The 26858-nt window shown below is 37.6% G+C and overlaps 1 protein-coding gene across 1 annotated transcript in view; it reads left to right on the plus strand.

Moving 5' to 3' along the window:
• Window positions 1-944: 944 nt before the first annotated feature.
• LOC114026188 (deleted in malignant brain tumors 1 protein-like) overlaps window positions 945-26858 on the plus strand; it is a 134388-nt gene continuing 108474 nt past the window's right edge. The window contains exon 1 of the mRNA XM_027839815.1: window positions 945-1066. Within this exon, the coding sequence (XP_027695616.1) occupies window positions 945-1066 (122 nt within the window). The remainder of the gene's footprint in view (window positions 1067-26858) is intronic.

Consider the following 26858-nt stretch of genomic DNA (forward strand, 5'->3'; position numbering starts at 1 on the left):
TGTGTATATATAAATACATGCAACCACATATACGTGTGTGTGTGTGTGTGTGTGTACAAGGCAATTTGAGGGAATAGCATTAGCAATTCAGGGGATGAGGAAAACTTCATGTAGAAGGTGGTACTTGATCTAAGTTTTGAAAAGAAAAAAACAAACAACCAAAAACAAAAGAGAGCTAAATGTGAGACCAAAAGGATGTTAAATTGGAGGTTAAAAGACTTTAGTGGACAGAGCACTGGACTTGGAGTCAGGAAGGGCTGAGTTCAAATCTTGCATCAAGACTCTTACCTGCTGTGTGATCCTAAGCAAATCACTTCTCTCTGCTTCACTTCCTCACTTGTACAATGGAGATACCTAACTCACAGGGTTGTTGGCATACAGTAGTCACTTAATAAATGCTTATTGACTGAGCATCATAAGAGATAGCATATGGCAAGTCCACTGCAAACCTTAAAAGCATTATGTAAATACTAGTTATTTTTTTTTAAAAGAAGAGAAAATCTTGGTGAAGTATGATTTTCATCAGAAAAATATATTACTATGGAAAAAGGTTTTGAAATTGAAAATAATTTTCATTGACAATGCAGTTGTAAATGAAATTCCTTAGTGAAAAGATCCCTACTATAATGAAGCCATAAGCCTAGTCCCTGGCCCTACCCCTTCAGTGACGATGAAAAATACTTAGAATAAGAATAGCAGTTTATATGGGTGCAGCATAACCTTCAAGGAATACCTTTGGACATCCATATTGTGAGTGAGGCGGCCAGCTAGTAGAACTGGGAGACCAGGGTACAAGTGGCAAATGGTTCTCTTCTCCCATACTGTCTCTGGAGCCAGACAGACAATTGTCACGGCCGTCCTGTGCGGATCAGCCTGCTCCTGAGGAGGCTGGCACATCCACGGGGAGAGGTCCCCCAAGCCAAGCGGCAGGGGAAACTGTGAACATGAACGACCACGACATGAGGCCTTACACCTTCAGGACACATCTTTGGCACCTTTCTACTGAGACAAAATTTAGGGATTTCACAGAGGAGGAAGCCGATGTGTCCTCAGCCATTTGTCCAAGGTCACAAAATAAAAAAATAATCTCAGAACTCCCTGAGGGTCAGATTCTAACCCACAGGAAATGTTGTGGTGTTTCAAAGATCCAATCTTCCTGATTAAGAGATTTAAAACCAACCTACCTGAAGAGGTAGCCTCCTACAGGAAAGTGTTCAGTGGCAAGAGTTTAACATTACCCCAGTCCCCAGTCTTAAAGGAACAGCTTAAATGCACCCTATGGAACTTTGTCCAAATGAAGGCAGAGCAGGTGAATTTAATTAAATAAGCATTTCTTTATATGTAGCGCTTTAAGATTTGCAAAGTGTTTGATATTTTATTTCATGTAATCCTCACAATAAGCCCGTGAGTTAGGTGCTGTTATTATTCCCATTTTATGGATGAGGAAATCGTGGTTAAATGGTTTTTCTAGGAGCACCCAGCTAGACTGTATCTGAGGTAGGTTTCAAACTCGCTTTCTCCAAATCCATAACTCTTATCTATGACACCAACCAGCTGTTTTGATTAAGCGCCCATTATGTTCCAGCCCTATAAATATTTCAGGGTGACATCAAAGGTTTTAGGATCACACAGATCTGGAAAGGACCTCAGAGATCATCTGGTCCAATTCTTTCATTGTATAGATGAGAATACTGAGGACTAGGGAGGTCAAGTGACCTGCCTACATACAAGGTAGTAAGTATCAGAGGTGAGATTTAAACCCAGAGTCAGTATTTTTTCTGCTATACTATACAACCAGCTCTTATCATTTCACTCATCATTCAATTCTCACTAACAGTGCTTTTTTAGAACAGCATCCATGAATGGAAGTACAGTCCAGATACAAACCCACAAAAAGACATTGGTTGGATGTACTTAAGTTGATGAGCATTGGGGTTGGGTTATGGTCTTAATAGAACTAGAAACATAGAATGCTTAGAAAACTGAAAGGGTCTTTAGAGATAATCTAATCCAATTCACCCCCTGTTAGTCTCACCTCCACATTTTTTTTAAGCAGAGGCAATTTGAGGCACAGGGAAGCCAGATCACTTGATCAAAGAACCATCAAGATAGTGAAAAGATAGGATGAGAACCCAGCTCTCTTCCAATATAAATGAACAAATATGTATCAAGCATTGGCTATATGCAAAGCTAGGTGCTGAGGAAACAGAATGAAAAATAGCCCTGCCCTCCAAGACTTACAGTCTGTTGGAGAGGTGGTGGTAATAAAATGTAGGTAGATGCATGTATGTGGGTGTATGTGTGATATGTGATATATGTGATCATTTGTGGAGGGAAAGTAGATGAACTACTTGGCTTCTGGTAGGCAAATGAGCTGAACCTTGAGAAAAGCCCAAGATTTCTAAGAGGTGCATGTGAGGATGGAACGCATTCCAGGTATGAGGAGTGAGGGGCTGGGGTTCGTGTAATCTGTACAAATTCAGAGGCAGGAGATAGAAAGCTGATTTTAGGAAACAGTTAGCAAGCCAGCTTCAGAACACAGAGTGCATGAAGAAGAAAATGTGAGATAAACTTAGAAAGGTATAAACTGGAATCAGAATGTAAAGGGCTCAAAATGCCAATTAGAGGAATGTGTATTTTATCCTAAAAATGAAGAGGAACCCCTGATATTTCTTGATAAATGATGCAACATCATTAGATGCTCTTTAGGAGGATAGATGAGAGAGGGAAAAGACTAGAACCCACAATAACAATTAGGAAAATGTTGCAAGAGTTCAGCTGAGAGATGGCAAGGGCCTGGATTAGGGTGGTGGCCAAGAAAGTAGAAAGAAGTGAACAGATGGAAGAGATGCTACTTCCCCTCCTTTCCTCCCATTGTCCCATGCCAAGCAGAATGACATCTTAGGATTTTGTAGCCAAAGTGAATGGGATGTTGCCTTGTTTGGGCAAAGACTTTAGGATGGGTGTGTATGTGGAGGGAGGGTAGTAAGGAGGAAGTCACTGGGATATGGGCTTCTTACTGAACCCCAAGACTTGTGTGAGAGGTTGTGTCAGAACTCTGATCAACCATGATTTCAGAACAGGGGTTCTTAACCTGGAATCCATGAATTTGCTTTTTAAAAAATCTTAATAACTATATTTCAATATAATTAGTTTCTTCTGCAATTCTATATATGCTATTTTAAGCATTTAAAAACATTATTCTGAGAATAGGTCCTTTTCATCAGGAACCTCTGCTGACCACAAAAGTAATTCATCTGCTCTCCTTCCTCAAACGATCACATATATCACATATCACACATATACACACATATCTACTTATGTTTTGTTGACACCACCCCTCCAGCAGACTGCCAAAAGGGCCCATGGCATAATAGGATTAAGAATCTCTGTTCCAGAGGACTGACAAGGAAGAATTTACTGCCTGACAGAGAGGTGTTATCCAGTCCCTTCACCATCCTGTTTATTATCCTCTGGAAACACTTTAACTGGTCAAATTTTTGGAGGGGACCAGAAGTAAGATTTCATCATTATAGAGAGTTTTCCAGTGAAGACCCTAACTGTACCAATGCAAATCTGCAAATGTTTTTCTTAGAAAATGCCTGGAACCTCAAGAAGTGAAATAATTTGCCCAAGGTCCCACAGCCAGTGCATGTCAAAGGTGAGACTTGGACCCATGTCTTTCTGACCCCAAGGCCAGCTCTCTATCTACTACACCCATGCTGCCTCTCTAGCTTGTTGGCAACCTTCCTAAAATGTGACACCTAGAACTGTACAGGATGCTCTAGATGACAAGGGGACAGCCAAACATCCACATCTCTTTTTCTGGGCACTGTGTTCTCAGGGCTGTTCAAGATCATGTTGGCTTTTTGGCTGACCCATCCCACTGTTCATTCATATTTAGGTTGAAGTCTGCTGAAACTTGCCAATTTTTTTAAAAAGTAAAACTGTGATCTATCCATGCCATCATCCTTTATTTGAGCAGAAGATTCCTTGAATCCCAGGGTAAGACTTTATATTTATTCCTAGTAAAGTTCATTTTTATCCTATCGAGTTGGTTGTTGTCCTTTGTTCTTGAAGATGACCAAAATGACATCACTATGATGGGGTCAAGATACAGCATATCTGACTGTGGTTGATCAGACCAATATAAGCTTGAAAGGCTCTACCACAGATTGGGCACAGATAGTCCATAGGAACATTTGGAGTGGAGATGGCTCCACATTTGAGCTATCACCATGCTGCTTTGCTCGTAGAGTATAACACCTTCTTTGATGTGGACATGCCATGCTGGATCATTCTATCCCAGTGTTTCCCATGTCTCACAATTGATTAAAAAAATTTCTCCTATTTACTGCAATGTTTATGACCAAGATCTTTTGGATGCTGTCTCTTATCCAATATATTAGCCCTTCCAGCTTCATATCATCTTCAAATTTGAGAAGGATGTCATCTATACCTAGCATCCTATTATCATTACTTAAAGATTAGGGGAAAGGACAGGGTTGTTTCTTGCTCCTCCTCCACTACCCAGTGTTTTCTTAGAGCAGTATCAACAAATCTAATAAAAAATCCGGGCCCATAATTATAAAAAAAGTCTTATTTTTATTGATGCCTTCTGTTTGTATAGTTCATTCATTTCCAAATATGTGTCTTCTTTACTTGGTAAGCCATCCTTTGTAACAAAGATTTTAAAAAGTCAGGAAAAAAATGCCTTCAGCCTATCACTAACAGTATATACAATATTCTGAACCCATAGTACCTTAGATCTGCAGTGAAGGGAGAGAGGTACATCTTCTCAACTTTTCTTTGGTGTCAAATTTGATCATTATAATCAACAGCATTCAGCTTCATTTCATGGTTATTTCTATTTCCTTTGTTGTAGAGATTGTGTATATTGATTTCCTGGTTCTTTTTACTTAATTCTTACTTAATGTTCATGTAAATTTTCCCATGTGTATTAGAATTCTTCATTTTCATAATTTCTTCTGCAATAGTAGTATTATATTACATACATGTATAATAATTTGCTGTTCTATTTCCCAGTCAATTGCCATGTCCATAGCCTATGCCACAAAAGCCCCAGGTTCTATCCCAATAAATTAACCTGACGCACTTTAACAACTCAAATAAACAGACCTTTGGCACCAACAGGGAATAATAATATGAGGGTTTCTTTCTAAATTGCAAATAACAGGAAATATTCATTTCTTTAGACTATCAAACTCTTGCAAAATATCTCTATTTTATCCCATGAAAAGAATCTATTGTTCCATGCCTGATAAATATCTTTACAGTCTGTTTTTTGTTCATTCATATCACTGTTTGGGGAAAGCTATTTCTGCAATAATTTCTACCCCCACCTCCCATATTTGAGTAAAGAAGTTAACTTCTTAGGTATACAGGCTCCAAATAGAACCTGGGAAGAAGAGAAAATAACTCAAGGGGGAGAGAGAAAGGAATTTTATAGAGGAGGGGGCTGAAGTTTCCAAGAAAGAGCAAAATGTTTTCATAGGATTTTAGGGTTGAAAGGGATTGTGGTGATCAAGCCCCTTAATCAAAGGTTCTTAACCAGGGGCCAGTAAATTTGATTTCTTGGTTTTATTTTTAATCGATTTTGATAACTTAAGCTAGGTGGTGCAGTGGATAGAGTGTTGGATTTAGAATCAAGAAGACATGAAATCAAGTCTGGCTTCAGATACTTACTAGCTCTGTGACCCTGGGCAAGTCAGTTAACCTCTGTCTATCTCAGTTTCCTCATCTCTAAAATGATGATAATAATAGCATCTACTTCCCAGTGTTGTTGTAAAAATGAGATATTTATAAAGTATTTTCCAAACTGCAAAGTGCTATACAAATGTTCCTCTATAATACTATGTATTTTATTTTATGCATTTTATTCTGAGAAGGAGTCTGCAGGGTTCACTAGCCTGCCAAAAGGATCCAATACACACACACAAAAAAGTTTAAGAACCCCTGCTCTAAAGAAAATAAGACCCAGAATATTAAACTGAACATAAAGGTATTAAGTAGCAGAACTTTGGGATTCAAATTCATATCTCTCTCATAATTACTGATCCAGTACTCTTTCTGTTAAACAATGAATGCTACCTCTTAACATTGATCCAGGTTTTGTTTACTCATCCAGATGTGTTTGGAGAAAAAGGAATTCTTTCTCCAGCTGATGATTTTGAAGATGACCTTTATCAACCAATTAATAATTGTCAGTTGCTATAATATAATCATTCTTTTAACAGAATTCAGTGATTGCTAGTTTTTAAAAACTATTTCTATGTTCTTGTGGCCTTAGGCTTCAAAATTGAGTATTTCAGCTCCTTGGTATTCAAGGCCCTCCATGATCTAACCCCAACACAACTTCCTAGCCTTCTTTTGCAATATACCCCTCAGTGTGACCTGCACTCCTGCCAAGCTAGACTTCTTACCATCTCCCAAACATACCTCTACTGTCTTCCTATTTTTGCTAACATTGTTTCCTACACCAGGAAAGTCCTTCTGTACCCCAATATGTTACAATGATATCCATCCTTTAAGGCCCAACACAAAATCACCTTCTTCGTGAAACTTTCCTTGATCTTCCCAACTAGAAATTGTCTCTCTACTCCAGAATACCCTTAACAATTTATCTTTCCTGCTTAGCTAATTATCACATTCCACTTTGTAGTATAGTAACTTGTGCATGTCTTCTCCCCAATTTGAGTCTAAATTTTTATACCCAGAGACCACTTCTTATTTTTAATTCATATCCTTCTCAGTAGCCGGTATAATTTATTTTTTTCTACAAATTCTTATAAATGTTTGTTTAATTATTTTTAATTTTAGAGGTAAATGGATTCCAAAACAATCAGTGGACAAAGAAGAAGCGCTATGGGTTAGATGGATATGTGCAGATAGGGTGCTCTTGGAAAACAAATGGAGACTTGGTTCAGTGGAAGCTTTCATCCATCTGACTGACACTGGGAAACAAAGGTAGATGTTGTAAAGGGGGCTGCCCCAAAGAATCTAATTTATGCCTCATCAATCTTTCTCGTGCGCTTTTTTTTCTGGCCTCATAGGATCCTGTGAATCAATGACAGCGACCTGCTATGCTAGAAAGTCACTTCCAAGAGATCATTGTATTTTAGTCATTTTATGATGTTCCCTTGAGACATAAGTTTCTTTAGTCCATGATGGATTTAGGCCTCTGTGGACCGAGTGAAAAATCCTATCCATGTTTGGGTTGTATCAAAGTGAGCTTAAAGTTCCTTGGGCAAGTAAGTGATGGGTATCGACAAGAAGGTTGACACCACGACCCTTATGTGCTAAGATTTGACGCGCATTTGGAATTTCATCTTTGATTGCTACTAACTCCAACCTGTTCAAAGTATTGTTAGAATATTGCAGACAGTGATCTGGGGTTCAGTACCTAAACACACTGTCAGTTCATGCCTCCTACTGCAGCCTTAAAGAAGATAGAAACCAGTAGTGATATATCCTATGAAAGAAAGTCTGAACCTCCCACTTCAAGAATTGGTTGAGATAAGCTCAATTTTGTTTACTTTCTGGAGTCTGAGGAATGGAAACTCTCCTGGAGAACTGATGTGCTCCCACTGGGTGAATGAGTTGGCTCATGGTGACTTATAACAGTTAGATGTTCTCCCATCTCTTTGATGCACTCTCCCTAGTACCAGGACAGTGAACCTCCTACACTAATCAGTTCTTCCCTAGAGACTTGGAAGTATACAGAAATCCTCCTCCCTTACTCTGCATTATTTCAGTCACACTCAAGTAGTTAGGCAGAATTATTAAAAATTATCTAGCACTCTTGAAACATCTGGAGGATTGAGGGAGATATCATACACTCCCCTTGGAGGGAAAATTTTGAAATCCCAGTTATTATATTTCACTGCATAATTGTTGCCACTGCATAATCATTGCACCTGTTTTTTCAGTCCAATGTCTGAAACCACATTTGAACTCACAAATTTAGTTTTCCTACTCCAGGCCCAGCCCTCTAACCACTGCACCACCTAGCTGTGCCCCTCACATTTGTTTAAGAGGAAATTAATCAGCATGAGTTTACCCAGTAACATGCTCCACTCATGGTAAATACACAATTAGTGACGGTGATTGACCAACTGATTTCTAAGGTGTTGCAAGAACTTTCATCACTTGGGAAATCTTTTCAATACTTAAAAACTCATTTTGGCCTTATAACTATCTTTCATTAGAAACAAAATTCCCATGAAATGGAGTCTATTATTGTCAATAGCACTCAAGCTTTGAATCCTTCAATGGGAGCTTAGAGCCCACAAGAGATAGAGGTTGCTGTACTTGTCAAGCATACTTATTCCTAACTTGATTTTTTTTCTTTTGTATTTGGGAGTCACACTTCTCAAGTAATGTAACACTAAACAGCAACAGATTATTGCCAGCAATGAAAGGAGTACTTCTTTCAAAAGGCATGTACTGCCAGGAAACCAAAATATACAATGACTCCAATAATGTCAGTGGAGAGAACAAAATACCCCAAAATTGACACTGCATAATTATAATGACCAAAAAGCTCTGAAAAAAAAAGAGTTGAGAAAATACACTTCTTTCCCTTTTTCTTATTTGTGGAGATGTAGGATTATGGGTGTGGACAATTACATATCCTGTTGACATGTTGGTTGGTATTGCTGAACTACCTTTTTTCTCTTTTTTTTCCCCTTTGTTACAAGGGATGGCTTCCTAGGGAAGGGAGAGGGGATACATTCAGAAATGAAGGTCATGTTAAGACTAAAGATACTCAGATAGATATGTGGCATCATTTATTTGGAAGTTCTTTCCAAGGATACAGGTCAGCTTCCCATCCTGCATGGCTCTTGTCCATTCCTTCCCTTAAGTTCATCAGAAGGGGTCCACTCACTATGTTGGAGACCTTCCACAGCTTCTCTTACATTGTGAAAGTCTCAGTAAAGCAATCTAGCTATCTACTTGTCATCCCACACCCTTGTCATGTGACCAGATCATCATCTCTTCCTGAAATGTCAACATTTCCTTAATGAAATATTTTACTTCTATTCTTAGAAGCTCCTCATTAGTTGTTTTTTTAGGCAGCTCAAATTTGCCATTTGCTCCATTTTATGAGAATTTTAAATTCTTTACTGTGTTTCTTGTTTCCCTGGCATGCAGCAACACCAATAGATTGTTGGTATTTAAAAGGTGGGCCTTTGTATCCATGGAAACCTTGAGGTCATTAAAGGAACATTGCAATTTCCTGAAGGCAATTGAGCCTACTTTATTTCACCTGTTCAACATGATGCCATGTTGTCTATCTGAATTGCTCATCCTAGATATGCACATTGATGAAGAAGCACTATAGGTTTTCCTCCCAAGTGCATGTCAAAATCTGGGCAATCAACATTCTTTATCCATTTGGCCCTTCCCATGTGGATGGTCAAGCCAAACGCTTTTGACTGTTTATAAATCTCTTTCAGAAGGCTTTGCAGTTTTCCAGGGTTTGATGCAATAAGTACAATGTCATTTGCAAAAAGCATCATCTGAAGAACTTAGCCAGGCACAAGAAAACTCTCCAATTTGGATTCTGTACTGGATCTCCACCATCACCACAGGGAACACTTAGTGAATGTACATCTTTTTGCCTTATACCTTGTCTGATATTTATAATTAGAGGCTTATTGAAAGGATTATTTTTGTTGTTACATCTTTCAAGGAATTTTAAATGATTTTGATAGAGCATTTGAAAGGAGGGATTATTTCACTTTCTGTCTTCCTGTCTCCAGTACCTGACACATGAAAGGCATTTAATAAATGCTCATTGATTGATGTATGGATGGATGGTATCATTTTGGAAAGAGTCTGTAAGCAGTTTTTCTACCAAATCAAACACCTTTGCATTTAAAATAAGTACCTTGAGATCTTATGTTTTCTATATTTTTTTCAGTTAATTGTGAGATGGTAAAGGTGCAATTGACTATTGAATATAATTTGTGAAAGTCTTTCTATTTCCTATGAATACCCTTGTCAAAGATGTCTTTGACTTGAGTATAAATGATTCATGTAAAGATTTTTTACAGGTAGAATGCAAGGCAGGTAGATTGGGAGTTGCTGATGTTTTCTTGGTCACTTTTTTGGGTATTAATAAGGCCTGGGACTTCTTCTCTTTTGTATTTCTTTGGTACCTTCCTTTCATTCAGATACCTTGTACAGCACACCCTCAACACCTTTACAAGCCTGAATATCCTCTATATATACTTAGTCTAATCTTACTTATTTTCCTGTCATTGTTCTCTTTAGTGCCATTTCTCTTTTCTATAAGCACATCTGGGACTGTGATGTTTGGGTCCAAATGTGGTGGTTCTACTCTCCTTGATGTGGAAAACAGTTGTAATCTTTATTAATCTGTTCCATTTTTTCTTTGCGTTATCATCCTTCCATTTTTATCTTTAAATGCCTTTGGGATGACTTTGCTTAGCTGGATGTCTTGCCAAGCTTTAAACTGGTTTTCCCTTGAATGTTTCTTTCTGCTTTGAATTAATGCTCTTCATAATTGTCCATCAGCTTTCTTTGCAAGATTTCATAAACAAGTTCTGGTTGCTCTGTGCCACTATTTTTTTCTGCTTGGCAAATGAGTGAGATGTTTGCTGCATGAGATACTTTCTGAACTCTTGGTCTTCTTGTAGAAATAAATTTATAGTAGTTAAACTAATTTGTGTCAATGTCACATTTCCAATTTCTCATTGCTGGTCACTTGTTTCAATATGAAGGGTTCCAAAAGTCTTAGTGCAGTTTTACGTTATTCAGGCTTAAAACTGCACTAAGACGTTTGGTACACCCTTCAGTTCAGAAATAAGTTTTTTTAATCAATTTTATATCATGTCTTTTTCTCATTATTAGTCTTTCTTTTTATGTATGTATGTATGTATGGTGTGTGTGTATATATATATATATTTGCTAATTCCACTCTTTGCCCTGACAAACCAACCAGATAATTCAGGGATAATGACTAAAATCAGTTAAAATATAATCTATTTCAATTTTTGTGATGTTAGTTGGTGCTTACCATGTCTAGAGACTACTAATTCTTTCCCAGAATAAAGTATTTATTATGCAATGGCATAAAATATCTGTTTAGTCTACAAGGCTTTGGCCTCATCCCCTTTTTTTATTGAACTATGTTTTCAAATATATTTTTCACCACGATCATCTGTTTCTACCTTTTCATTAAGACCACTGTGTAGGGACCCAAGATGGCAGAATACAGGTTGGGACCCAGCTGAACTCTCCCATTGTTTCCCTCCAAACTGTTTTAAAATAATGCCTAGAATAAAATTTTGGAGTGGCAGGGCCAATAAAAGATCAGAAGGAGGCATTGTTTCAGCCTAAGACAACTCAGGAGGTCTGTAGGAGAGGTCTATAATACCAGGGTGAGCACAGGCCCAGAGCCCAACAGGAACAGCAGCAGCTTTAGGAGCTCTCAGCCCAAAGGTGGTAAAGGGATCAGACAATTGATCAGAAAGAGATTACAGGAGACCCTTTGCTGGCACTGGGTATAGCTGGTGCTGATTGGCAACTCTACTGCCCATAAACACTTCTGGGTTGCAGTTCCAGGAGAGTAGCACTTGTGACCAGTCACAAAAGAGCAGGGACCTTGGTCACAGTTCCAGGGACAAGAGGGACAGTAGTACCTGGAGCTGCAGGTGAGCAGGAGCCACACCTGGGTAAAGACTAGAGCACAGACTAGGACAGCAATGACTCCACCTCTCCCAGGATAATACCACTTTGGAAACATCAAAAACTTGCAGACCCAAGAACTAGCTCTGAAAACAGCAACATAAAAAAGCCTGAAGCTTGGGACAGTGCCTCCCAATCCCCAAATGGGCAGAGCCCAACTTTAAAATTCAAAGTCAAGAAATGGCTGGGGTAAAGAGCAAACAACAAGAATTTGACCACAAAAAACTACTATAGGGGACAGCTGGGTGGCGCAGTGGATAGAGCACTGGCCCTGAAGTCAGGAGGGCCTGAGTTCAAATCTGGCCTCAGACCAAACACTTGACACTTACTAGCTATGTGACCCTAGGCAAGTCACTTAACCCCAACTGCCTAAGCAAAAAAAAAAAAAACAAAAAAAACCCAAAAACACAACAACAACAAAAAAAACCAAAACAAACAAATAAAAAAGCTACTACAGTAGCAGGGAAGACCAAAAAATAAACTTAGAAGAAGATAATAATATGAAAATAGCTACAAAAAAAAAACTCAAAGAAAAATGCCAATTGAACCCAAGGCTAGCAAGAATACCTGGAAGAATTAAAGAAAGTGATAAGAGTGGTAAAGGAAAAAATAGGGAAAGAAATGAAATGATGCAAAAAAATGAAAAAAGAATTAACAAGTTAGTAAAAGAGGCACAAAAATTACTGATGAAAATATCACCTTAAAAAACAGCATGGGCCTAATGATGAAAGAGGCACAAAAATTCACTAAAGAAAAGAACTCCATAATAAGCAGAATTGACCAAATGGAAAAAGAGGTACAAAAGCTCACAGAAGAAAATAATTCCTTAAAAATTAAAATTGGGCAAGTGGAAACTCATGACTCCATGAGACTTCAAGAAACAATAAAACAAAGTCAAAAGAATGAAAAAATAGATGAAAATGTGAACTATCTCATTGGAAAAACAATTGACCTAAAATAGATCAAGGAGAGATAATTTAAGAAGTATTAGACTACCTGAAACCCATGATAAAAAATAGAGTCTAGACATTACATTTATTGTCTCCTAAAAGAAATCCGGAAACAAAAATTCCCAGGAATATTATAGCCAAATTCCAGAGCTCCCAGGTCAAGAAGAAAATAATGGAAGCATCCAGAAAGGAAAAATCTGAATATCATGGAACCACAGTCAGGATCACATAAGATTTAGCAGCTTCTACTCTAAAGAAGTAGAGGGCTTGAAATATGATATTCTGTAGGGCAAAGGAGTTAGGATTACAATCAAGAATGATCTACCCAGCAAAACTGAATATAATTCTTGGGGGAGGGTGGACAGGAGAGAATAGACATTCAATGAAACTGAAGAATTCCAAGCTTTTCTGATTTAAAGGCTGGAGATGAATAGAAAATATGACATTTAAACAGAAGACTCAAGAGAAGCAAAAAAGGTAAACAGAAAAGTAATTATAAGGGACTCGATGGAGTTTAACTGTTTATATTCCTATATAGGAAAAGAATACATGTAACTTAGGAACTTGTAATTATTAGGATAGTTACAAGGAGTCTGCATAGACAGAGAGCGTAAGTACAAGACCATTATGTTGGGATGATTTTTAAAAATGTAAGAGTGAAAAGGATGTACTAAGAGAATGGGGAAGGGAGAGGTAGAATAGGGAAATTTTTCTCAATAAAGGACACAAGCGAAAAAGAATTTGTACAGAAAAGGAAGAAATGGGGGGTGGCAGGCAATGCTTGAACCTCACTCTCAATAGAATTGGTTCAAAGAGGGAGGAATACATATATATGTATACATATACATACACACGCACACACACACATATTCGGCTGAATATAGAAATCTATCTTACCCAATACAGAGATAGGATGGAAAGGAAATAAGAGATATAAGAAGGAATGATTGGGGGATGAGTGGATTGGCGAGGGAGGCTGTGGTTGGAAGCAAGAGAAATTTTTGAGGGACAGGATAAAAAGGAGAGAAGAATAAACAGAAGAAAATGAGATAGAAGGAAATACAGTTAGTGATCATGACTGCTTGAGAATGGGATTGGTGAACACAGAATAGAAATGGATACTAGAATGGATTGGAAATCAGAATCCAACAATATGTTGTATGAAAGAGAAACACTTCAGACAAAAAGACCCAACAGTGTTGAAATGAAAGGCTGGAGCAAAGTCTATTATACTTCAGCTGAAGTGAAGAAGGCACGAGCAGAAACAATGATCTCAGACAAAGCAAAAGTAAAATTAGACCCAATTGAAAGAGATAATCAAGGAAACTATATTTTACTAAAAGTTACCATAGACAATGAAATAATATAAAAAAAAATTACAGCAAGTTTCTCTGATAAAGACCTCTTTTTAAGTGTATAAAGAACTAAGTCAAATTTATAAAAATAAGAGCCATTCCCCAAATGATAAATGGTCAAGGGATATGAACAGGCAGTTTTCAGAAGAAGAAATCAAAGCTATCTTTCATCACAAAAAAATACTCTAAATCAATATTGATTAGAGACAGGCAAATTAAAACAACTCTGAGGTACCACCTCACACCTATTAGAAATGACAAATGCTGGAGGGGATGAGGGAAAATAAGTACATAAATGAACTGTAGTTCAAGGATAGTAAACTGGTCCAACCATTCTGGAGAACAATCTAGAACTATGTCCAAAGGGCTATAAAACTGTGCATACACTTTGATCCAGCAGTACCAATACTGGGTCAGTACCCCAAAGAGATCAAAGATAAAGTAAAAGGACCTATATGCACAAAAATATTTATAGCAACTTGTTATGGTGGCAAAGAATTAGAAATTGATAAGGATGCTTATCAATTGGGGAATGGCTAAACAAGTTGTGGTATATGATTGGGATGGAGTCCTATTGTGCTATGAGAAATGACAAAGGGTGTGGCTATAAGAAATGATGAAGGGCGTGGCTTCCAGAAAAAAAAAAACAAAGCAAGACCTAGCGAAGTGAGAAAAACTGAGAAATCATCATGCACAGGAAGAACAATGCTATAATGATGATCATCTGCGAGAGATTTGGTCACTGTCATCAAGACAATGATCCAAGACAATTCCAAAGGGCTCTCAATGAAAAAAAAATGCTATCCACTTCAAGACAGAGAACTGATGAACTCTGAGCACAAACTGAAGTGTTATTTTCTTGCTCTTTTAGCTTTAGCTTTAGTTTTCGCTTTATTTTGTGATATGGCTAATATGGAAATATGTTTTGCATGATTTCATATGTAAAATTGATATCAAATTGTTTGCCTTCTCAGTAGGTGGGAGAGGGAGAGAATCTGGAACTCAAAATTTAAAAATAAAAGAATATTAAAAATAAATAAATAATAAATATAAAAACAAAAAAATTAATGCCTTTAACTACAAATAAATTTTTACATTTTCATTAAAAAAGGAACCAGTAAATATGAAAGTATATATTGATTTAACCTAGATGGTCTTACCAAATTCATTCTAGAATTTTTCTACCTCTCCATCCTCAAAAGCCAATGTTGGTGCACAAATGACATTTATTTCCCTGATACGCTTTTTGCAAATATTCATTATTAGTATTATAATATGAGATGATTATATAACCCATAAAATTATGTTTCTTGTATTTGGACATTTAATAAAATGAATTCTTATATTTGTTTCTTGGAATAGTATCAACTTTCTTCTTTATTTTGTTTTTGTTTATGCCAATTATGTCAAGATTGTTATGATTAAGTTACTCTAACAGTATGTCTTCCAAAGTGGCATTTGACAAGCATCTCACTTCTAAAGTACTCTCATAATCAAATTAAAGTTTATAAATGGTCTAAAAGCTATATGATTCTCAGTACTCTATGGACCTTTCCCCACCAGTATGCCATGATCACTATTAAAGTGATTTAGGTTAAATAAGAGAGATTTTTTTTTCTTTGTGGTATGAGTTACCACGACTGAAAGACCAATTTATCAAGTCACCAAACTATGGGTAGTGACTTACTTCATATTTAGCTGCTTTGGTCCTTGAAAAGCTCGGAGTCTGTGTTATTGTTTCATACTAGAAGCCTGTTCATTGCAATAGAACTTTCAAATTTGGTTCACTATATTGATATTTTTATTTCCCAATCAGAAGTAACTATATCCACTACATCTCATATAAAGGCCGCAGTTTGTTTTTATTAAGTTACATTGGTCATATCCATAGAGACAGCATTGAATAGTAAATACAGAAATGGTCCTGGGGTGAAGAAAATCTGCATTCAAGTCCTCCCATTGCTACTTCCTAGCCATTTCCAAACAATGCTGCTGCCTTCTACTCAACCTCCTCATCCCTCTCCCACTGGAGCTCAGGTTTTGCCCCTGCTACCCTTCTCTGCATCTTGTCTAGAAACAAGTTATCACATCACTCCTCTCTCACCACCACCTCCCTTTCCAAACCATGCCAATTGCCCTCTGACCATCCTCCTCATTCCCCTCCCACCAAAGCTGAGATTCTGCACCTTGGAATTCTGGGATCTGATGTGTAAGTTTTTGATTTAGCTTGCCTAGAACTACCACGTGGATTCACTTCACCACTCCAAATCATTCCATAGCAAATTCCCCTCCTCCGTCTTTTTTGTTTAGTTGTTTTTCAGTCACGTCTGACTCTTTGTGACCCGTTTAGGGGTTTTCTTGGCAGAGATACTGGAGTGGTTTGCCATTTCCTCCTCCAGCTCCTTTTGCAGATGAGGAAACTGAGGCAAACAGGCTTAAGTGGTTTGCCCAGGGTCACACAGATAGTAATAGGCCAAATTTGAACTCAGGTCTTCCTGACTCGAGGGAGACACTCTATTGACTGCACCACCTAGATGTCCCCACTCTCCCTTTTAATTTCTCCTAATGGAATGTAGTTTCCTTGAGAGCAAGTACTATTATGGTTGCTCATTTTTGTGTCCCTAGAACTTAGCATACTGTCTGGCAAATAATATGACTTAATAAATGCTTTTTCATTCATTCATTCATACTGATTGTGTGCCCATGTACAAGTCACAACCTCCCAGTGCCCGAGGCAATTCTCCAAGACTAGAAGTTACAGTAGAATCAACAATCTGCATAAATTGAGAATTCCCTATGCTAATGAAATCTCAGGTCTTTACTCCCACTCTCACCTCTCATCAAAAAAAAAAAAAAAGGAGCATACTGATGCCAGCCAAATCAATCATTTTTTTCAGAGAGAGAGGTTTTGTCTAGTGGAGAAGGGAATCAGCATTCGTGTAACTCTTGCTATATATGCCAGGAACTAGGTATTATCTATTTTTCTAGGTGCTTCTGTAAATGAATCAAAACAAGACTAGAAAATTTGATCAGCTCAGCTGTTTGACTGATTTGTTTGGTTATCAAGTAACCCCCAAGGAAATATACGGATAGATTTTTTTTTTAAAAATCTATTCAATGTCCTGACACTCTTGCAGTCAAGACCATAAGAATGTACTATTTCAGAATAGTTAATAAACAATAGAACTACTCATATGTTTTCCAAAAATCAGCAGTCATTTTAATGATTTGGGGGCAGAAATTACCCCCATTTTATAGATGGGCCAACTCCAGGTTGAAAGATTCAGTTAGTTGTCTTTGTCTATACGATGCAAAACAAAGGAAAACAAAATGGATTTTCTTTGATGGCTTAATTGATGGGTTTTTTTAATGGATTCATTGAATTAACTAGTATTTTTGTTGTATAGTAAGAAGGTTAAGAGCCCAGGACAGTTATGTAATTATTATTGTTATCATCTACAATGTCTACTAGGGGTCATTAGTAGGAGTTTCAGAGAAAAAAAGGTAAGCTCGATGTAAAAAAAAAAAAGCCTAACGATTAAAGCTAGCTGAAGGTACAACGGTCTAACTCAGGAAAAGTAGGCAAGCTCTCACTGGAGGTCTTCAAACAAAGACTGAATGGCCATTTATAGAGAGAATTCTCTTCCAGATATGGGTCAGTTTAGACGGCCTCTGAGATTCTGTAATTCTGTGAATTTGCATTAAATCTGTTGAGTATCGACAAAACACATATTCTGAAAATGTTCTCTGACAAACTGACCAATCGAGTTGTTACAGGAGGTTGATAGAGACCTATGTGGGCTGGGTGTGTTCTTAATAGCATTTGAGCAATAATGCTAGGGTTTCCAAGTCATCTCAGGGAATCATAGTATAAGTATTGGACTTTGAGAGAGGAGAACTTACTCCACATTTTTCCTGTAATATTTACTAGCTGCATGACCATGGACAAATCATTTAACCTCTTTCAGCCTCAATTTCCTAATCTGTAAAATGGGAATAATAATATTTGTAATACCTACCTCACAGGGTTGTAGTGAGGACCAAATGAAGTAGTATTTGTAAAGCATTTTGTAAACTTAAATATTTCAAACTTTTAAACCATATAAATTTCGGTTATTATCACTACTCTATATAATTCCTCTCCCAAGTAACAAAAAGCCACTTTCAAATCTTTCAGTGCCATTTTAGCTACTCACAGCCACATCAACTTATACCTACATCCTAGAAATCATTCTTTCCCCAAAGTCACCATTGGTTCCCAAGGCCCAAGTACATAAAAGTTTTTTTGGAAGATCATGAGATTATTATTTTTCTTTATTAGTATAAAGAATAAATTGAAACATATCACTATAGCTAATGAAGTGTGAGGAGTCCTAGAGTTGGAGCCTTGAGGACCTGGATTAAAATCCTAGTCCTGCCATTTAGTACCTATGTGATTATGAAAGTATCATTTCACCTCTCCTGTGTCTTAGTTCCATCATTTGTACAATGAGGGTGTTGAATTATATGACCTTTCAGGTTGCTTCTAATCCTGAATCTATGACCCCATGACCCATAAAGGCAAAGGGAGGCAGCAGTTTTTTAGGAAAAAAATATCAATGAATGTTACAAAGTTTTGATCAAAGGCATTCACTTTTGTGAAAGGGTCATGGCAATATTTCATTATTAGATGACTCCTTGAAGACCAGGTTAACATTTGTGCTGCCATCAAGGCCTTAGTGTCAATAAGTTGATCAATAAGCATTTATTAAGAGCCTACTATGTACCAGGCACAGTGCTAAAGAGATACAAAGAAAAGCAAAAGATAGTGCCTGCTCTCAAGGAGTTTACAATCTAATGGTTTGTCTTAAACTTTGCATTGATTTTGTTTGAAAGCCCAAATGAATTCTTTTCCTGAATATCCTCTCAGTTAACATTTCAGAAAGGGCTCTCTTAGTCTTTTGTTGGTTGTAAAATAAATCTGTCTCTGCCCCTTGCTGTTACTCTGCAATGCAGGAATGATTAAGTTAATGTGAAGGGAGATAAAGAAGGTAGCTTGCAAGGGCTGTGTTCTCTCTATCCATTTCTTAAGAGAGCCTGTTTTCCTGGAATTTCTACTTGGGGTTGAGAAAGGTAGAATTTCTCTTATTTCAATGGATTAACATTGGGAGATATTTAATCTTAGTGCAATCAATGACATCATGTCTCCTCATTTCAAGCATAGTAATGATTAACAGAGGGAGACTGAGTTTCTAACACGTGTAGCTGGAGGATAAGGATAAGGAAGATATTCATCCTGTTCCATGGGTGGTCACCCATGAGGGAACAACAGCTCCATAAATATGGTCCCTCTTCTTTGTTCTCTCCAAGGACCATCTCTCCAAAGGATTTATTCATTCTCAGAATTAATAACATTTATTTATAGTTTACAAAATATATATTTAAAAGGAATAGCAAGTTGTATATAATAGATTTGGAGTTTCATGTATAATCACCTTTTTTTCCCCATTCTGTTATGGAAATATTTGTTTTATTTAAGTTCAGAATAAAATAAATAAAATTTTAAAAAATAATCTAAGTATTACATGGTTTCAGAGAAAAAAGCAAAGCATCCTTTCTTCTCCTTTCTTCTTCCTCCCCTTATTCTTTCTTTTCTCCTCACCCTTTCCCTTTTCAGTTAGTCAATCAGTCATCAAGCATTTATTAAATGCTACTTTGTGTCAAGCACTGTGCTTTTCTTCTCCTCTTTTTTGTCTTATTCTATCTTCTTATATCATCTTCTATTTCCGATATGTTTGTCAAAGGCTTAACCTTGCATAAATACAAACCTCTCTCCTCCTGCCCACGGTCTATTGGTTAAAGTATCATTCTGTCAAGGTGAGTGACACAATGAAAAGGCATGGGGAGGTACCAGTGGAGAGGTACCAGTATGGTGCTCCTGAAACCAAGGTCCCAGGTTCAATTTCCACATGGACAATTTAGCTTTGCTCCCTGGTAACAGATTACATGTCTCAGCCCAACTAGCCAGTACATAAATATGCATTGGCTTGTAGTATGTGGATAGTTGAGTACAAATATGTCATTGATCCCAGATGAACAAATCAAAACACAAGTCTTATTGATGTTAGTTCATCTTCTCATTAAACTCAAGATTCTATATAGAAGAAACCTCAGAAATCATCTGAGGTCCAAAGAAAATTATAGTCAAAGCGAGGGCTCGAATTTAAACCAATAGCATTCTTCATCCCATTGGGAACTATGGTGTATGGCTGCTGTGAAATTGCCTTCACTGAAAGTCAGGGCTTTTGATCCATACTAAATATAACCAGTTGCCTGATTAATCAGAACCATTTGCATAAATATCAGTAATGGCAAGAACATTTCAGTTTTATTTCATTAGTCTGATTATCTAGCTTTATCATGTAGTAAATGTCACTTTTTGATGACAATTCTCCCCTCCCCAACTACAGTGAAACACATTAGACATCAATGAAAATAAGTTGCCTACAGTTTTGAGTTACTCTTAATTCCAAAATTTAGGGAAAGAATCAAATTACATCAGCCCGCCCCTGGGAGAGCATATAAAACCTGAGACTATTTGGAGAAGCAGAAAGCCTTCTCAACATGGGCCTTTCACCTGTCATCACTTGGATGTTGCTGCTACATGCCGTCCTTCTCCATGAGACAGGTACTGCATTTGCATCTAACAAATTTATCATTTGTTACAGAGAGTAAAGGGAAAATGTTGTTATTTACCTGTGACCTTCCACTGATTTGGTATGGCATAACAACGAAGCTAAATCCAATGATGGTCAAGTACTTTTTAGTATAATTCAGTAACAGTTGTGATGTTAGTGTGATGACCAGCAGATGCATTTCTTAATGATAATATCTCAAGGGAATTTAGTCAAATGTTTTCTCTTATGTTTTCCATGACTAAAGAAAAAACCAGTCTTATGTGTGACAAAAATTTGACTTTCTTGTAGAATATAGTTAGTCCAAAGTTGTTAATCATTGATTCTGGATGAGTTTTTGGATTTACATTATTGTTGAGTTATTGCAGCAGAACTGAATAATCTTAGATTCAAGGGTTAGAACTGGAAGGGACATTACAAGTCATACAATAAAATTCCTTTTTTTTAATTGGTTTGAAACCTGAGGCCTAGGGAGAGATCTACCCAAGGTCACATAGGGAGTAAACAGCAGAGACAGGATTTGAATTGAGATCTTTCAGACTCTACATTCAGCATGCTCTTCCCCCATACTACAATATTTCCCTTGTTAGAAGAGTCTTACTCACAAATATAATTTGTTGGCAGTTCTAAAAGACCATAATACTAGATATGAATTTTGACTCATCATAAAATTGTTTTAATCCAATGAAAAGAAATTGTTTATCCTTAACTTTCCTACATGGAATGCTGAATGGTGTCTGCATCCCTTAAAGAAGGGATTTCTAAGCAATTCGTTTTAGAAAATAATTCAGTCACTTCAAGGACCGATGTCATTTTGTAGCTGCATGGGGCCGATGTAAATGTCTTTGGGAATCTAATTAAATAATACATAGACTTAGAAACAAAAAGCTAAAAGTTGTCTGACTAATATCAATCTGAACTGGGAATTTTTTTTACAAAAATAATGAGAAAATGAAAGGGATTCTCACTTATCACAAAACACCAGCTGAGAAAATTTAAATCTTTACTTTTTCATGAATATAAAACTGAGAAAAAGAGGTGCATTTGAAATTAAGTATATAGAAGAGCTAGTTACAGAAATATGCCATTCAGGTCCCATCACAATGAAAACCACCCTTTTTATCTTTCAATATGGCCAGCAGTTTTCAAATGACAATAGGTACAAAAACCCCAGAAATTCAATATCTTTTATTTACTAAAACTGGTATTAGGAAACAATAACTTCAGGCGAGTCCTACAAATACATTCAGGAAAATTCATGGGGTTTTCTGAGTTCCTAAATAACTTTGTTAGATATATTTGAAAATATAAAATTGGCCTGCTTTTGGTTTGCTCTACTGGTGGTCAATATAAAATTCACTTTGTGTGATGTTCAAGGCATTGAAGTATCCAAAGTTGGGAATGTGTTTTGAAATGGCCCTTATTTTTAACTCAATCATGAGTATAATGCCGTAAGTCCATTAAGCAATGGGCAAGTGAGGCAATGGTGGTTGTTATGATGGCATTTTAATAGTGTGCCTTCTTCCAACAAAAGCTATTCAACATAAACATTTAGAAAAAGAGTAGGAAAGACAACTACCAGTCTGGATCTAATGAGCATTGGGACTTGTAGAGGCAAACACTACCTTAAAATGCAATTATTCTCTCAAGACAACTCTCTGAGAAGCGTTTGTTAATAAAGTGAAGTGGAAGTCTATCAATTCCTATGGTTCCATTCTTCAGACAGATCAGATCCTCATTCACCCACACACTTTATATTTTATCTTTGTAATGAAGGCCCAGAAAGTCAACATGGAGGAAGTGGGTAGAGAGGTGGCCTTGAAGGCAGAAAGACCTCACTCTAAGGCCTGCCTCACTCTAGTTGTATGACCCTAAGTAAGTGTCTTAACCTCAATTCCCTAAAAACTCTACAAGGATATAAGTTGGGAAATAGCTACATACCTGCAATAGTAAAGTCCCTTAATGCGGACCCCCATATATTGATGAAATTACAGGTCAGGACAAAAAGAATGCCAAGAGGTAGAAGGGATAGGGGATAGGAGGTTGGTGTTCAGTCAAGAACACCTCTTTTCAAGTCCAGGGTCTGACACATACCATACACATGAGGGTCACGTCCACTCAGTGTGTATCAGGGATCTACTCTCCAGAGAGCTAGCCTGGGGAGGTAGTTAGAATGCTAGCTTTGAACTCAGGAAAACCTGGGCTCAAGTTCTGTTTTTGGTACGTACAATGTGAACCTGGGAAAGTCACTTGGCTCTTCAATGGCCTACAAAACTTGTTGGAAATACAAGTCATTTGTGAGTTGTGAATTTGAGTCAGTGGAGGAAGTTTCCACATTAGGAATTCCTTAGACTGATTAAATCACCGGTGTGGAACAAAAAGAAAACAGCAAACCACTCAGGCATCTTTGCCAAGAAAACCCAAAAAGGGATCATGAAGCATTGGATACGACTGAACAACAATAAAAACATGGAACAAAGACTAAAATCTACCCAGTGAGCTAGACTTGATGCCTGATATTTTGAGTATTAGTATTTTTGTACACTTTAAACTGTGCAAGTGAATCTGAAGGAGGCGAGGCATGATAGCTATCTGTAAGTTTTTGAAGCGCTGTCATGTCAAAGAGAGAGGAGCCTTTTTTTTTATCTTGGCCCTAGAAAGTACAACTAGGAACAGTGGGTAGGCAGAATTAGGTTAGCTGTAATGACAAACTTCCTAGTAATTAGTGCTATCCAAAAATGGAAAGAATTGCCTTGGGAAGTAGTGGGGAGGAATTGGAGCAAAGACACCTCTTCAATACCAGCAGTTACAAGAGATCTCTTGCCTATATTGTCCATACTAGGTGCTAGGGGATACCTTCAAGAAGCGTGAAGTCTAGCTGGAGAGAAAGGACACAGACATAAAAAGGTAAATAACAAAACAAGGCAGTATAGGTTCAATGTCAAGGAAGTGGGGGTGGTTATAGGTCCTACAAGAGGCGCTCAGTCTTGCTTTCTTCTGGAAAGCAAGCATCCCCTTTCTATACCCCTGGATGTTTTTTTTTTTTTTCTGCTAGAGGCAGCTATGATGTAATACAAAGAGGATGGCCACTAGAAAGCTGTTTGAGCTTGAATGAAATAACATTTGTTCAGTGTTCAAAACTGGGGAGACAAATAGAAAACCAAGACAATTTCTGCTTTCTAAGCTTCAAGTACTCAATTTTAAAATGAGAGGACTTTAGAGGATCTCTATGGGTCTGATCAACTTTAACACAGTGCTTTTGACATACATCACAAAACTGACCTACAGGTGAAAATATTGTAGTAACTAGGGACTTCAGCTATCTGGAAGTAGGCTGAAGTATCAGTCAGTCAACAAACACTTAAAGGAGCATCTACTATTTGTCAGACACTGTGCTAAGTGCCGGGGATACAAAGAAAGGCAAACACACATTCCTTGCCCCCAAAGACCTCACATTCTTATGCAGGGGACAACAAGAACACATCTCTCTCTCTCTCTCTCTCTCTCTCTCTCTCTCTCTCTCTCTCTCTGTATCTCTCTCTGTCTGTCTATCCCTCCTCAATCTCTCTCTCTTCTTTCTCTCTCCTCTCAATCTCTTTCTCTGTCTCTTTCCTCTTTCTCTCTGTCTTAGAGAGAATCTGGGAAGTCATCTCAGGGGAGGAAGCACTAACAGTGGGAATGACCAGGAAAGTCTTTACAAAGAAGGTGAGATTTTAGCTGAGTCTTCAGAGAACAGATGGTGGAAGTGAGGAAGGGAGAGCATTCCAGTCATAGGAAACAGCCGGTGAGAAGACACAGGGTCAGATCAATTTGCTAACATTAGACTATCTGATGACAGCTTCATTTCTCAGGGGGAAGCAATGAGGTGAGCCGCTTTTCCAGACTTTTTCTGACCAACAAAGAGAAATTGATTGAGGAATAAGAAGTGATGGTAACCTTAAGAGAAAGTGATCACATTATCTTCAGTTCATAATGGCGAGGGGCAGCTGAATGGAGCAGTGGACAAAAAGTTGGGCTTGGAGTCAGGAAGATATGAGTTAAAATCTGACCTCAGACACTTACTAGCTGTGTGACCCTGAGCAAGTCACTTAACCTTTATCTGCATCAGTTCCCTCATCTGTAAAATGTAAATAACAATAGCACCTACCTCTTGGTTGGGAGCATAAAAGAGATAATAATTATGAAGGAGTTAGCACAGTGCCTGGCACATAGTAAGTGCTATATAAATGTTAGCTATTTTTATTATGAAAGAAGTATATGCTGAGCCTACCCTAGGTTTTAGGAAAGCAGATTTGATCTCAAGGAGTTCAGGGAAATAATAATCCATGACATGAAACTCTAAAAGAGATAACTCAAGTATTTTGTTGTTCAGTTAATTTTTAGTTCTATTTGACTCTCTGTGACTCCATTTTCTTGGGATTTTCTTGGCAAAAATACTGGAGTGGTCCTCCATTTCCTTCTTCAGCTCATTTTACAGTTGAGGAAACTGAGGCAAAGGGGATTAGATGGTTGCCTAGGGTCACATAGCTAATAAGTATCTGAGGCTGGATTTGAACTCAGGAAGATGAGACTACTTGATTCCTAGCCTAGTGCTCTATCCCTGACTGCCTCCAAGATAGGTAAGACAGTCTCAAAAGTAATTCAAAGTTGCAAATGATCCCAGTGGAAAAAAAAAAGAGAGGTCATATCTAAAGCTTCACACGGATCTCTGACAAACTTAGATTATTTAAAAAAAAAACACGTGCCAAAGTTGGCAGGAAGAGCACACAATCAAAACAAATACTAAACAGTGGCTTTGGAGTCAGAAGACATGAGTTCAAATTCTGACTCTGTCACCCATGTGACCATGGGCAGGTAACTCAATGCTTCTGGACCTCAGTTTCCTCATATGTAAAGTGAGGGAGTTAGATAAGGTAAACTTTAAGGTCCCTTCTACCTCTATATGTATGACCTGTGTGATCCTAAGAACTGTAAGATGTATGTCAGGAAAACTAAAAAAACAGGATGAGCAAAGGTTTGTACAAAGTGCTAAGGACATTTTTAAAAGGTTTATTTGGAATAAGAAGGAGGGGAAAGAGATAAGCTTCATATGAAGGCTAAAACACAAAACCAACCAGCTCCAATTTTGCTTTAACTTTCTCTAATAAGGGGAGGTGTCTTCCATTCATAGCGTAAAGGAAATCCTTGGTTCTTGAAAGCTAGGTCACTGAAGGGCAAGCTCTGGCATCTCCTACCAAGATATAAAGAGGCAATGATGAACTGTATGTCTGTCATCCAAGGACCAGCTTACTTAGCTTTGAGTTAGGCCTACCCCTAGAAGTGTCATCATCAATTGATGAATTTCTTTGGTCTCAGCAATGAATAAAGACTGTTTATTAAGACAAAGTGAAAGGTTGTTACTTACCTCAATAGTAGGGTGCCCAAACTGATAAATCACAAATTCTAGAAGCCTTAAATTAAGAAATCACTCACAATAAACCTTAAAGAATTATGTAAATGAATTAATATTTTTGCCATAATCATTTAGAAGTGTCAGGCAAGTTTATTTAAGAGGAAAGCTTAAAATAGATGAGGAGATAATAAGACAGTAAAGAAATAATAATATTGTAAGGTGCTTTAAACAAATTCACTCACTTGATTTACCTAGAAAAAATACTATCATAGAATGAATAAACATTAAAGTTGCACTTTAGCAATCATGAAGTCCAGTCCCTTGTTTTACAGAGGAGTAAACTAAGGCCTGGCACAGTGGAAAGAGCACCAGGCCTAGAGTCAGGAAGACCTAAGTTCAAATTTGGCCTCAGACACTTACTAACTGTGTGACCCTGGGCAAGTCACCTAACCCTGTTTGCTTCAGTATCCTCATCTGTGAAACGAGCTGGAGAAGGGAAGGGCAAACCACTCGTATCTTTGCCAAGAAAATCCCAAATGCGGTCATGAAGAGTCAGATACAACTGAAACTATTGAACAACAACAACAAAACTAAAGCCTAGAATGGGGTGGGGGCTTATCCAAAGTTGCATGGGCTCCTATTCCAGGATAAAATTGGAATAGGAGCCCACATCTCTTGAGTTCTAGGTCACGCTCCTTTCCTTTCAGTAAATTGCCTCTTCTTATCTATCCATCTATCCACGAATAAAACT

The sequence above is a fragment of the Vombatus ursinus genome, unplaced genomic scaffold, assembly GCF_900497805.2.
Source record: "Vombatus ursinus unplaced genomic scaffold, bare-nosed wombat genome assembly UNPS02014833.1, whole genome shotgun sequence".
Classification (NCBI taxonomy): Eukaryota; Metazoa; Chordata; class Mammalia; order Diprotodontia; family Vombatidae; genus Vombatus; species Vombatus ursinus.